Source organism: Zonotrichia leucophrys, chromosome 5 (genome assembly GCF_028769735.1).
Source record: "Zonotrichia leucophrys gambelii isolate GWCS_2022_RI chromosome 5, RI_Zleu_2.0, whole genome shotgun sequence".
Classification (NCBI taxonomy): Eukaryota; Metazoa; Chordata; class Aves; order Passeriformes; family Passerellidae; genus Zonotrichia; species Zonotrichia leucophrys.
In genome coordinates, this window is record NC_088175.1 from 58,704,941 (window position 1) to 58,719,512 (window position 14,572).

Sequence of the window (14,572 nt, forward strand, 5' to 3'; positions counted from 1 at the left end):
GGTCTACTGTAACGGTTTTCCTCTGAAACATTAATAAAAGAATAAATTTTCATAAAGCAGTTTTGACAGTGATGCATCAGCATCCCTCTAAGTCCAAAGCAATCAGAGCTGCATCTCCAGGGGCTAAGCAGGCAATATTCTATATCTTCTGCACTTTCTGTATCTTCTGCACTTTCTGTATCTTCCTTCTTGAAGAAAACCAATGATTGTTGTGCCTAGAAACACACAGGCACACGAATGCTACACTATGGACCAAATTAAAACTGAGATGCAGGAAAGGCATTTCATATTTGCATCCACAGAAAGTCTCATAGTGGTGAAGGAAGTGCTTTTTAAGTAATCATCTGAAAAGAAAAACAAGCTCAGCTTACAAGTCTCAGTAAATTGAATTCTCTGGAAAAACTACTGGAAAGTAACTGCATAAATACACTGTAAAATCAAATATAGTGTCTTGGCAAGCTTTTTCAGTAAAAACAAATATTCTATCTTTTGGCTTAGCTGAGTGTACCAGCATTTGCTGGCTGCTAATCCTCCAAACCCCTGCTCCTCTCTACAGCCATGAACACCTCAGTATTTACCTGGGAGAGCTGCTTGCACTGCTCCTTTGCCACAGCTGCCTCCTCCTTCACTGCTGTGAGCATCTTCTCCTTGTCCTGGAGCTGGTGCAGAGCTGCAGCTGTCTCAGCCTTGCTGGCCTGCAGCAGGATGACATAAAAATAACCACAAGTAGTGGCACAGCACAGTAAAAGGCAGCAGAGCAAACTTGAGGGGAGGAAACACTCCCTCCTGCTCCCAAATTTTCCATCTGCACGATGGATGCACGTGGCACCACCAGTACCCAGTTCTGCCACTAATGGATTCATGAGGCAAAGAAATGCATTTTGAAAGCATGGGAAGCAATTAAGAGGGTAAATGGGCTCTTAAGGTGCTTCCCATTGGAAAAGAACAGCCATTAAGAGAAATAATGGGAAAATATGCAGAGATGCTGAATCAGTCAATAACTGTGGTTGGAAGGACTTCCAAGATCAGCTGGTCCAGCCCACACACAGGGCAGGTATAATCCAACAAATGCAATTGCTTGGAAGATCTCACTACAAAGGGAAAAAGAAACACTGATCTGGTGTCTCCTTCCACTTCCCAGGAGAGCCTCCAGCTGATGTAGTTACATTTCTGCTGGCACACTGACACAAAAAGTTTCAGAGATACTCCAGGGAATAGACCCAGAGGAACAATCCCCAGGGAATAGACCTAGAGGAACAATCCCCTTGCATACTGGCCCTATAAATGAAATAAATGTCATAAAGAGCACAAATTCTCTGTGTTTGTGCTCAGATTTGACTCAGGGAAGTGTGATGGTTGTGCAGTCTCAGCCCTTGCAGGTTTCAAGCCCAGACTGGTAAAGCCCTGAGCAGCCTGTGCTGACCTCAGAGCTGGTGCTGCTTTGAGGAGGAGGATGGATCACTTGGACATCACTCATTCAAGTCTGATAACTGAAGAAGGAAAGAAGTGTCAGTCCCATTAATGGACCCTGAATTTGTCTGGAAATTCTCCTTTAGAGGTAATGTGCATGCCTGCAGTACAAACACACTGTCAAGAGCTACAGAGAGAACACAATTCACACTTCCACCTACAGAAACCCACTTTTTTTTGTTGTCTACAAACCCAGTTTTCATCCTAAAGGTTCAGCTTTAACACCAAACCTTCCTTTAAAACAAGAAAAAACCAGAGCAAGCAGGGTGGCTGCTCAAACAGGCAACACCATTCCAAGGGCAGCACTACTGGGTTTTGTCTTTGGAGGTTTTCAAGATGCAACTGGACAAATCCCTGAGGAAACTGCTCAGAATTCAGTGTTGGACCAGTTCTGAGCAGGCATCTAGAGTGCAGAGCCTCCTGAAGCCCCCATCAGCCCAAACTGTGCTGTTATTGTGATATATTGCATTAACTGGACTGCCACGGAGCCAGTTCTGCATTTCTGGTACCGTGTCTGCAGAGGAACACAGGATTGCAAGAGCTCAAGTGTGACACACAGGATGTGACAAGCACAAAGTGACACCCACAGTGAGTCATGGCAGGGAGGAGTAGCTGTGTGCCCAGCAACAGGACCAGGAGCAATGGCCACAACCTAAAACACAAGTTGCACCTCAATGTGAATAAAAGCTGCTTTCCCTGGAGGATGGCAGAGACCTGGAACAGCTGCCCAGGGAAGGGGTGGAGTTTCCCTCTCTGGAGACATTCCAAATCCACATGGACACAGTCCTGTGTCACCTGCTCCAGGTGACCCTGCCTTGGCCAGGGGATTGGGCTGGATGGCCTCCAGAGCTCCCTTCCACCCCAAGGATTGTGATTCTGTGTTGATAAGGTATTGGTGGACACTATTCTCTTCTGTCTTGACCACAAGAATTAAAAAGAATTGCCAAGCACTGGCACAGGTTGCCCAGAGGGGTTTTGCAGCCATTTCCTGAAGGCTTCAAGATATCCAGCCTGGATAAAGCCCTGAGCAGCATGGGCTGACCTCAGAGCTGGTCCTGCTTCAGGTAGGAGGCTGGAGCACTCCAAACCCCTTGAGATCCCTTCCAAACCTGAACTGCCCCATAACCCCTATGAAAAATCTCCAAAGGAGTCAAACTACATTGTATAGACGTGCAAAGCACAGAATTAGTTCTGAATTCCTCCCACAGCTTATCCTATTTACACATTTGGGAAAGATCACTCCCAAAAGCCACCAGCCATCCCTCCCTGTGCCAACACACACGTGTCAGCAGCAGCACTCCTGCTTGATTCCTTGCTCTCCATGGCCATTCCTGCTGTTGCCAAGTGGCCAGAGCCACCCCTGGCATGGCAGATGGCAGCACAAAGGCATCTGACAGCTCAGTGCTGCATGCCAGGCAAGGCCAGAGCAGCTGCAGAGAGCCTCCCAAAGGCAGACTCTGCCCAGATCCCACTGACAGAGCTCATCTGACAGCACCCCTTCCCATTTCTGGTTGTTCAATCAGTTTTGTCTTCCCCCCACACACAATCCACAGCCATTCACCTTTTGCAAGAAATCATGAATTGCACCAGATTTTTCCTTTAACACCTCCACTACACAGCGGGCCTCGTCTTCAGAGAAGATCATGTTCTTCATGGATGTTACAAAATCCTTGAATTTTACTTCAGCATTCTCTGCAACACAGAAGGGAGGATTTATTTACTTTGGACTCCATACAGAATTATTTATTTTGCCTTGAAACAGCATGTGATGGGGTATCATTATGCATTATATTTAATTCCAGTCTGAAATGCCAAGAAGCAAGAGGTCACGAACATTCAGCAACAACAACATCTCTCCAATTTAAACCCGATAACAATCTGCCAGCTGATAGTTTTGGGAAAAGAGAAAATCCCAGCACTCTGTTTGCACAGTTGGTAACGTTTATAGTGTTGCTAGCAAGAAGACAAAGCATGGCAGAGATTTTGGAGGAGAAAAATAGCATAAAGGTGAAAAATTTAAGAGTCCTTTCCAGTGTATCATGGCAGTAATTTAAACTGAGCTCTCAATTTGGAAGACAGCCTGGCTGCACAAGCAATATGCACATGAAAAGTTAATTAATTTAAAAACTGGCACATTTTTGATTACAATATATGGAAGACAAAAATATTAACTTCCAAATTTAGATTGAGGGAACTGCTGCAAGAAGAGTTCAGCAGTAGGAAGATAAATCAGTAAGATCCCTCTTAATGGCTGACCAAGTGTTTAAAGAGACACACACAAGGAAAGACAATTCAACTGAAACAAAACTGTTTTTTCTAACAAAAACCACTGCTCACAAACAGGCTGCTCATAAACAGGTCATTAGGTGGCCCTCTGACTCCAGGAAATGGGAGCACAAACCAAGGTACCCCATGTTCCTGTCAAATATTCACCAGTGGCCAGAAGTCTGTGAAGGGATGGGAAGAATTAAAAAAAGCAGAAGCTCAGAAGTGATGCTTGGTCAGAAATTGTCCCATAGATCATGGAGACAGGTCTGGTCACCACAGGTCTGGCTAAACATGCCCCTGAAATCAAGTTAACACATCAAACCCAAAGATCTGTCTGAGAAATAAATGAAGAACAAAAAAGCAGCAGTGACTCTATGCCCTAAAAGAAATTACCAAGCATAAAATCACTGAATGACAGAGCATGGGGAGGGAGTGCTGAGGAATTCTAGCACACTCTGTCCTAGTCCTAAACCAACTAAGCCTTCACTTCAGCTCACATCAGTGCTGCACTGACACCACCAGTGATGCTGCTACCAGGAATATGCCAAGATCTGAGACCACAGCCCAGGAACTGACCCCAGCTGGGCCAGGAGCAGGAGCAGCCCCAGCCCTGTGCTCCCTGAAGGCACACAGACCTTGCCCTTGCACCCAAGGAGCTTACAGTTAGAGCAGGGCAAGATTTCTATATTGGGAGGGCAAATCCCAGCTGACACAGGAGAATTAGGAGTTCATGGAGAAGGTCACAGCGTGCCGAGGAAATGAGAAGGGACAGGAGCACGTGAGGGGCTCTGATGCTGCAGGACAGAAACGTGCAGCCACTGAGCCAGCAGCCCAACAGGAGCCTCAGGAATGTGGGAATCCAATTAAAGAGCTGCCAGGAAGCTTTGGAGGGGGTATTTTAGAAGACAAAACTAAACAGAGAGGTTCCAAAGAGGGAAGTGAGTGACCAGACAATATTGGAGCATCAGCCTTCTGCCCAAACCTGAGCTGGGTGTCACTGCTCAGCTCCTGGCTTCTCTCTGGCTGCTCACAAACTTGAGGTCTCACCTCATCAGGCTTTGAGATGGTCAGAGGCCTATTTAAAGCTTCAGAGTGGAACACAATGCTCATTAATCACTCCAGGCATTTGTGGGAGAGTATGAAGGAAGTTCTCCTGTCCCAAGCAATTCTATCTGCACTGAAGGGAAAATTTGAGTCTTCCTGGAAAGTGCCAGACTCTCTCCACTGACAATCTGTTTCAGGTCACTCTGTATTGCACTGGGTCAGCCTCAGATAGCTCCATGAACAGCCCTAGAGCACACAGGCTGCCCTTGCAGCCTCCAAGAGCTTGTGCTGAATGCCCTGGGTTTGGAGTCCATCCCTGTGAGCAATGTCTGAACTCTCCTCTGTGAACTCCCTCACTGCATCTGTGTGGTCTGTGATCACCCCTTTGCTCACTGGGGACACAAAAGCCCAGTCAGAGCTGAAAGGATTCAGATGGCACAGAGCCCTTTCCACAGTGCCAAAGAAAAGGCAGAAATGAGCACACACAAGAAGAGCATCCTGCAAAAACATTTTCCTCAAATCCCTTCTTCACATTACATCAGAGAGAATCCCTCTCCCCACACTTCTTCCCTGCTGAATTTTGCAAGCAGGCTATGCCAGAAACACACTGAAATATCAGTTTCTTACCTTTATCTGTTTCATTCTTCAGTTTCTTGCCACTGCTCTTCTGGATGCCCTCATTCACATTGTGTTTTACAACTTCAACCGGCTCACGCTTTTCCAAAGTGCCTGAGTCAGAATTATCCATCAAAGGAATATAAGTAGTTGCTTGAATAAGAGGTTCATCCACCAAAACTGTAATCATAAGTCCACAGGATGGGTTAAAGCTTTGTAATAATTGACACCAACATTTTTAGAAAAGGTGCCACAACATTAAGAGCTGAAGTAAAGAATCTCCAACCTCAATAGTTAATTATACTCTCCATTTCTATTATCCTTCACAGTTTAACTCATTAAAGCTCTTCAGGTAAGTCCATTAAATAAAGGTCTCTAATGCATAGTCATTTAATAGCTTCAATTAAATTTCTACTTCCAAAGCTGTCTTTTAGCATTTTAGCAAGAAGAGAAGAACCTTTACATTTGACTTTCATTTCACTTTAGTAAGAAAGCTGCACGTGGCATCAACGATTTTACTTGTGGCTGTGGAGAAAATTATTCAGCATCCCTAAAATATGAATAAAGCCTTCTGTCCCTATTCTGCTAAAAGCTGGTACTTCACTGGCACCATTTTCATGGATTACATCACCTGTGAACTCAGCCACTTGGGCAGAGCATGCAGCAGGGCAGCACTCGAGCTCATTTTGCATGCAGACTCCACTGCACTTAATGAAGATCTCTCGTCTGTCAGAGCAGGTTTGGGCATCATTAACATGCAGAGAGGTGCTCAGAGGCTCTGCCTGACCCCAGCCCTCCACTCCCACACCCCTGGATCACCGTGGTGAGGAGCAGCCTCTGCCCGAAGAGCTCCTCAGCAGAGACAGAAGCAGGAGAGGGGAGAGCAGGAGTGACAGAGCTGCAGCTGCTGCTTGCCCAGCTCCTGCTCCACGCTGCCTGCAGGATGCCAGAGGCTGTGCATGGGCCAGCAGGCAAATCCCTGCCCCAGCCAGCCCACAGTGCAGGGCTGATGGACAACAGATGCCAGGCAGCAGCACAGAGAGAGGAGAACTGGGTGGGATGCAGGGTTTGGGCATCAGAGCAGAACAAGGATGCACTCCAGGCTGCCAGAGAGCCAGTTATGAAACACTCCTAAATTCTGGCTCTGTAAAAGGAGTGGAATGGGCCACATGGACCTTTTTGTGTCACCTGGTGTCTCTCCACTTCAGCAGCCAGCAAACACCTGCAGGTACATCACAAGCTCAGAAGAGAGGAGAGCTCTCCTCTAGCAGAAACAACCAACAGCTGCCCTCCTCACATTTTCCCTTCCTCTCCTTATGAACTTCCCTCCCTTGCAACACCTATTTAATATCAATGAGACATTTTGCAGTATGAAATCCCCACAGTCATGTCTTGGCTAATCCTGGTGTCCACCAGAGCTCATTTTTACTCAGTCATTGAAAAGAAAACAGTTTGCATTCAAATAATGCATGAGCTATTGCCCTGTAGCACTGACAGCTCAGCTTTGCTACTGCTGAGCTGGTACTGACATCTCCTGCCCTGTACAGACAAGTTTGTGGCCCCTAAAAAAGTGCAATGCACCCATTTCCATCAGGAAAAGCACGAGAATAAAAAATGATCACATAAAAGGTGATCACATCAGTAGGTTTTTTCCAGCAATCATTTAGGAGTTTTTCAGCTATACAGGAACCCTACAGAGCTTGGAACTCCATCCTGGACTGAACAGGGCCCACAACAGATCTGCACCCTCATAACCTGACCAAAATATAAAGGGAACAGTGGGTAACAGTGCTCCAGGAGCAGCCCATCAGCTCCAACTTCACAGCTGCCCCAGAAGAGAAGAGTCTTGAGGAGCTAACAAGGTGGCCTCACAGCACTTCATGGTCACCCTGTGTCCAAAAGCCAGACACAACAGCAGTCATTGTAAAAAATTAAAAAAAAAATAAAAAAAAAGAGAAAAACACACAGACACAGAGGCACAGTAAGCCAAGAGGACACAAGAAGCAGCATCTTGGCAGAGAACAGGGGATGACAACAGTGAAGGCCTTGAGAGCAAAGATGAACAGTTTCTGTTGGAGCAAGAGCCAGCCAACAAAAGGACAATAAGAGAGGAATGTGGTCAAAGGAACTGGCTGAAAAAACTGCAATCTTGTTTGGGGCAATGACTGCAGCAGCTCCAGACATGCCTTGCTCAGAGCAACTTCAAGTCTGCTCATTACTCCTCCTTCAAGTGTGGATATTTGGATCCAAGAGAGCTCAGAAAGGTTCACAACATTCATTATCCCGTGCTCAGTGGTACCAGGTGTTTATAACATTTAACAGGATCTCAAGCTCAGCAATCTTTCCTGCCTGGAATTCCTGCTTTTGCAAATCAAGAGTTACTATTCTCTGAGCTCCTTTTCCAAAGGAAGAGGAACTAAAGCATGGATGGCAAAAAGGTTTAACAGTCAGGTTTATCTGAGCAATGTCACAGACTGGATTCTTACCATTATCAACTTTCTGCTTCTTTGCAGAGACCTTCTTCTTCCCTGACACATTTTCTTGTTTTATCTCCTGGTGGAGCAGCACTGGCTCTTGCTTTTTGGCAGGAGATACAACAGAATCAGTCTTACTATCTTGATCATCTGCAACAGACAATTGAGACAATATATGTGTATTCTCAGCATTACCTTTCAATCAGCAGATCTGGAACAACCAAATTCTCCAATCCCAGGAAAACAAACTCACATCTTTTAAACAGAACACAGATTTATCCCCATATACATACACACACAGACTCACACACAAACACACAATTCCCAGATCAGGTGAGACCCCAAAGCAACAGGAAGGTTTAGCAGAGTCAAGAGCCACAGCACCCAGTGATTTTTTAGGACAGGAATCTCATGTGCAAGCAGAACACACAGCAATGCAAGGAACAGTTTAACAACTCCAATCCAGATTACACTGTGACAGAGCAGACAGCACATATTACCCATATTATTTTCTTATTTAGAAGTGTACTCTTCCCCTCCATGAACCCACTTGGGCACTTTAAACACACACCCCCAATAGCTACTGGGACTGTGAGAAGCAGAAAATAAGTGTTTCCCATTAGGGAGCTGTTCTTTTTAAAAGCAGTTTCTAGTGAGAAATTTTTTTATCATTCTGGACAGCCTGTGCTATATTAAGATTCTTGTCAGAGCTGACACACACAGCACAGGGCTCTGGTGTCAGCTCCTGAAATCAAGGAGAAGAGCTCGTTGTGGCTGCCCTCAGAACTGTGCTTGCAGACCACATTTTAACTGTGCCACAGAGATTTGCAGAGAACACCCACAAGCAAGATTGGATACTTTCTCTGTTGGTAGTGGGTGGGTCTTTTTTTTTTCTCCAGTTTTTTGGGGTTTTTTTTTCAGAAAAAGAAAAAATCTACCACATCAAGCAGCAATGTCATTCTTTTTCCTCACTCCCCGTGCAGACATGCTGTGCCTGCATCTCACAAGGGAAACTGCAAATATCTTGGGTTTCATTTATTTCTAGAACTGGGTATTTTTATTCTTTTTTCACTTCTATTCCTAGTCAAGACAACCACATGGAGACATATCCTGATGAGGATATGGTCAAGACAGTCAGAAGTGATTCTGATTAATTTTTGGTCTGTTCCAGGTTGGATATTTCAGTCACAACAGCCAGACCAGTTTTAGCATCAGTTCCATTCAGTTAAAGAGGTGTAGCAGGTGGGCAGCAATGAATCAAGCACCAATCCATGAATCAGCCACCAAACACCTCTCTGTGCATTAAGCCTGCACTTAGAGTGATTTATTTTGCAGACTGCTATTAGGTTTCTTGAGATGCCCTCCCTTATCAGAGCAACCACTCTTAGGACTCTGCTTTTTCACTGCCTGGCTCAGAATGCACACAGCAAAAATATCTCCTGACTTCTCTCAGGTAATCAGAATTTTGATTGAGAGCAAAGCAGCCAAACCACAGAGCAAGGCAAAGGAATGAGCTACTCTGTTTCACTTCATCTTTACTAGAAGAAAGCAAGGCCGGGAGGAGGAAAACCAGAGCACTGCTGCCAGATGAAAAACAGGGGGGAAAAAAGCAATAGCTCATAAAAAAGGAGAAGGTTAGAAAGGAGCTTTGCCCCGTAGAGATCAGGCAGAACAGTTGTGAGAGACACTCTGTGGCCTTGCAAAAAAGCAGAACACGGTTTTGGCGTTCTGTGCAAGAAGCATATGCAACATCAGATACCCATTCCATTTTTCTGCTTCTTCTGCCCAGGCTTCTTCTTAGCTGCTGTTGGTTCAGATGGTGGAGTGGGCTGTTTTGTAACAGGGACTGGATCTACTTTCTTGCCTGAAGACTTGGATCCTTCCGAGTCCTTAGTTACGTGATCATCTTGGTTGGCCTTGTGCTTCTTCTCCTTCTTCTTCCTCTCCCTGAGGCCGGCGGGGGCCTCGGTGCCACCCGAGGGGACAGCGGGGACAGCAGGGACAGGCTCCTCATCCGTGCCCAGGGCATCAGACAGCTTAAAGTCCCGAGGGGCACTCTCTGAGTCGGACTCGTGGATGTTCCCATTCTGAGCCTCTTTCTTCTTGTTCTTCTTCTTCTCCGTTTTCTTTTTGTCGGCCTTGCTGGGCGCGAACTTCAGGTCCCGTTTCTGCTTGGCGAGGACCTCGTCGTACAAAGTCTCTTTCATGAAAAGCCAGAAGAAGAGGAAGATGACTGTAATGACCACAGAAGGGATGAGGATGATGAAGTAGGTAGACTCGTAAAACTCCATTGTGCTTTTTCTTAGCTATGATTTCTTTAAAAAACCTACAGGAGAAAGGAAAAAAAAAAAAAAAGAAAAATTAGGTTTTGAACACTTTTTCCCTCAGTGTTGTTTCCTCCACCAATTATAATAATAAAAGAAGATTTCTCCTTGTTATAGAGCAGCCTCAAAGTAGCTTTAATAAAATTACCAAACTACATCAGCCATAGAACAGCTTCTGGAATCATTTACCACTTGCTTCAAAGTTGCTGGCCTGGGTAGGAAAAGTGGAGTTTGCCAGACTGCTGATCTGGGGAGAGAATAATTCCCTTCCCTAGCTTTTCTTCATCCTCCTCACTCTTCCTTCCCACTTACATAAAGTTAAAGCTTTTGATTTCAGAAATACATGAGACAGCACTTCCAGAGGCTGTGAAAAAGAGACCACTAAATAAGTACAGAACTCCACTTTTTTCTTTTTTTTTTCTTTCATAAATCAAATATAATGAATTAAGATTCTTATCCTGGTAAGCGGGAGTTAAATTTCACCTTCCTTTTGTTCCCAGATTTATGACAGCTTCAGAAGTGGAATGAGGAGAGGACAGCAGAGAGCCCTGAATTTTAGTCAGCCATAAAGAATCAGGTATTTTCAAAACTGCTTTTTGAAGTCTAAAACCCAGCTTTGCACTCATGAAAATTCCATACATTTGTGGGGAAACAGGAAGATCTGTTACTTATTTTGAACATGTGATGGTATAAAAGTTCCAGGGCACTTATACAGAACAGATTATTTCAGGATAATCTGCTGAAAACAGTAGTTTTGTCCCAAACGTTAAATTTATTTTCTTTCTAAAAAAGCAGGAACCACAGAGTTTAAAAAAAAAAAGTCAGAACAAGGTTAAAAAACCTAACTTTGGGGTCAAAACAAGCCAGATTTTCCCAAAGTCAGAACAAGGTTAAAAAACCTAACTTTGGGGTCAAAACAAGCCAGATTTTCCCATTTCACAACTGATTGCTATAAACAGACCTGGATTTTTGCAGGAAGAATCCAAATCTTCTCCAGACTGCTTGCTCCAAGAAGGAAAATAAACCAAAAAAAAACCACCAACCACTACCTAATATTGTAAAAAAAATCCACACTTAATCCAAACTAATTAGGCAAGTGCAATTCCCAATGCACCAACTCAGTTTGAAACCCACCATGGGAAGCACATGCCACAACTTCATTTTCCTCTACACAAGAAAAAATGACTTTTCAACTCCAGAGTCCCCTGGGACACCCATCCTCTTGGGGAATGAAAGGCAAGGGATTTAACCCAGGTTGTTCAGAATATTTCCACTGCTGCTTGAAAAATGGAAACAGATGTGTCTGCCCAGGGCACAGGGAATAAAATGCACGTGGTGCAGGGAGAGGGCAGGCTCTCCTTGCCTCTGGGCAGGAGATTCACTCATCTCAAGTTGTTTTACCTCAATTCCTGGCTGGTTTGGAAGCTGCTAGCACAAAGGGGTTTGTGCCATCCTGCCACAGTGCAGAGAGCTCGGTGTGGAGTCTGGCTCTGGCTCAAAAGTTGTTATATAGAATAATTTCTGGACAGAGAAGAGTTCCTGTGATAATATATTTGTACAGTGCATTGAGCAGAACAGAAAGCAGGGCTTGGGAACTCTAATTTGGCTATTAAGTTATCCAAATAAAAGACTAACACTTCAATACACTAATTATTCATCAGTTGTCTTAACATTAAGTCTCCTCCCAGTTTGTATTTATTTTCTGCGTGTACACAGCTCACTGAAAATTACAGGGTCTAAAATTACATCCAGCACAGAAAGTTTTGGAAGGGCTGAGAGGGATGGGAAGAAAAGCTTGTCTTTTGGGGGAAAAAAAAGAGCACAGATGCTCAAAACTAAGCTGGAGCATTCAAAATGATTAATTACAGCTACTTGATAAACCCAGCTCCCTGCACCAAGTGATCTAATATTAGTCATCTCTTGAAGGAAGCAGATCTTGAAAATTTGTCTCAGCCAAAGTCAATATTGAATGCTTACGGGGAAAAGCTAATCCCCAAAGTAAATATGTAATTAAGCAGATTTTTCACAAGTGTAATTAAGTTGATCATTACAATCCACTGCTGCAGCAGCTACAATAGCCAAGCACGGGGAGCCCAGCTCATGACAGCAGCACACAGGCAGCCATGAACTCATGGCATGGACAGGCACACCCTGCACAGCTCCCAGCATCTCACACAGATGCTCAGGGCAAAGCACAGCTCAGGGTAACACTGCTAAAGAGCTTCAAGGCTCTTCAAGAGGGTCAGGAGGGCACCATGGCCATCCAGGCAGGACACGCTCCACAGACAGAGACACACTGAAAAGCTCTGGCTGCTTCCAGAGGAGCCATAAATCCATGATGACAGCAGCCAGTCTGGGTGGGGAACGTGTGCTGGACTGGCTGGGCTCTGATCTCAGAGCTGGACAGGCTCTGCTGAGCCTCTGTCCCCCACCCTGATCCCCCTCCCTGCAATTCCCCAAAACCAGGACCATCTCCCACATCTGGAGCATGACACTGCAGTGATGAGCTCCATTCCTGCTCCCTGCATTGCCCCAAAAACAGGATCATCTCCCAGATCTGGAGCATGACACTGCAGTGATGAGCTCCATTCCTGCTCCTGTTTCCCTCCTGCTCCCTGCATTGCCCCAAAAACAGGATCATCTCCCAGATCTGGAGCATGACACGGCAGTGATGAGCTCCAGAACATCCCCAGGCTCCATTCCTGCTCCTGTCCCCCCATCCTGCTCCCTGCAATTCCCCAAAAACAGGATCATCTCCCAGATCTGGAGCATGATACTGCAGTGATGAGCTCCAGAACTCCATTCCTGCTCCTGTCCCCATCCTGCTCCCTGAAATTCCCCAAAAATGGGATCATCTCCCAGATCTGGAGCATGACACTGCAGTGATGAGCTCCAGAGCCTCTCCAGGCTCCATTCCTGCTCCTGTTCTCTCCTTCTCTCTGCACTTCCCCAAGAATGGGATCATCCCTCAGATCTGGAGCCCAATCCTGCAGTGATGAGCTCCAGAGCTCCATTCCTGCTCCTGTCCCCCTCCTGCTCCCTGAAATTCCCCAAAAACAGGATCATCTCCCAGATCTGGAGCATGATACTGAAGTGATGAGCTCCAGAACTCCATTCCTGCTCCTGTCCCCCTCCTGCTCCCTGAAATTCCCCAAAAATGGGATCATCTCCCAGATCTGGAGCATGACACTGCAGTGATGAGCTCCATTCCTGCTCCCTGCAATTCCCCAAAAACAGGATCATCTCTCACATCTGGAGCATGACACTGCAGTGATGAGCTCCAGAGCCTCTCCAGGCTCCATTCCTGCTCCTGTTCTCTGCACTTCCCCAAGAATGGGATCATCTCCCAGATCTGGAGCATGACACTGCAGTGATGAGCTCCATTCCTGCTCCCTGCAATTCCCCAAAAACAGGATCATCTCCCACATCTGGAGCATGACACTGCAGTGATGAGCTCCAGAGCCTCCCCAGGCTCCATTCCTGCTCCTGTCCCCATCCTGCTCCCTGAAATTCCCCAAAAACAGGATCATCTCCCAGATCTGGAGCATGACACTGCAGTGATGAGCTCCAGAGCCTCTCCAGGCTCCATTCCTGCTCCTGTCCCCCTCCTGCTCATCAGGGCAAAGCCAAACATGAGCCACACAAACCTTTCCACTCCAAACACTGATCAGAAGAAAACCTCTGAATTTATGATCAGATCTGATCTCTGAACTCCATACACAAATCCAGCTTTTCCCATAGAAGCACAGTTAAAAAAAAAAAAAACCTAAATCTAAATAAAAGTCTCAGGGTGTAACTAGAATTGATTAAGCACACAGGAACAGCAAGCAAAAGCTCTGCTCTGATGGCCACACACTAATTTCTCATCTCAGCCCAGCAAGGGTATTTAAAACTCACTCCAGGAGGATCCCACTGCTGCTGGCTCTGTGCAGAATGACAAAACAACATCCATCACACCACCCCCTGCCAAAATGTCTTTATAAAGTGGCATCCTTGCCATGGGGTAAATTGGCAGTGTTTTGGCTCACACACAGTTTCCAGTTGTCCTCTGACAATCTACAATTACTAACAGTTTCCATTTGTATTTCTGTATTACACTGAGAAGCCATCTAGGAAAAAAAAAACCAATCTATAGGGGGGAAAGAATTCTATGCCATGCAGAAAGAAACAGGATGAAGAAACTCATTCTGTTAAAGCAGAAAAAAGCAAATGCTGCATTGACACACCTTCACCTACCAGCTTAACTGCTCCATTTAGTTTTACTATCCTGGTTAGGAGACACTCTAAAAAAACCAAAAAAGGCACTTTTTTCCCCCAGAAGTGCTGCAATGGGACTTTTATAATTTGCAGCTCTGAAGTCTCCAGGGTGGCTGCAGC

The 14,572-nt window shown here is 45.5% G+C and overlaps 1 protein-coding gene across 10 annotated transcripts in view; it reads right to left on the minus strand.

Moving 5' to 3' along the window:
• The window catches only part of KTN1 (kinectin 1), an 82,035-nt gene that overhangs the window by 46,841 nt on the left and 20,622 nt on the right, over positions 1 to 14,572 (minus strand). For 8 of the 10 annotated variants that reach the window (XM_064715881.1, XM_064715880.1, XM_064715879.1 and 5 more), the window contains exons 2-6: positions 9,631 to 10,197; positions 7,884 to 8,021; positions 5,410 to 5,577; positions 3,032 to 3,162; positions 579 to 695 (exon numbers count right to left, since the gene is read on the minus strand). In XM_064715881.1, the coding sequence (XP_064571951.1) occupies positions 579 to 695; positions 3,032 to 3,162; positions 5,410 to 5,577; positions 7,884 to 8,021; positions 9,631 to 10,162 (1,086 nt within the window). In that variant the 5' untranslated portion in view covers positions 10,163 to 10,197. The remainder of the gene's footprint in view (positions 1 to 578; positions 696 to 3,031; positions 3,163 to 5,409; positions 5,578 to 7,883; positions 8,022 to 9,630; positions 10,198 to 14,572) is intronic. The other 2 variants (XM_064715877.1, XM_064715872.1) reach the window with 2 other exon arrangements.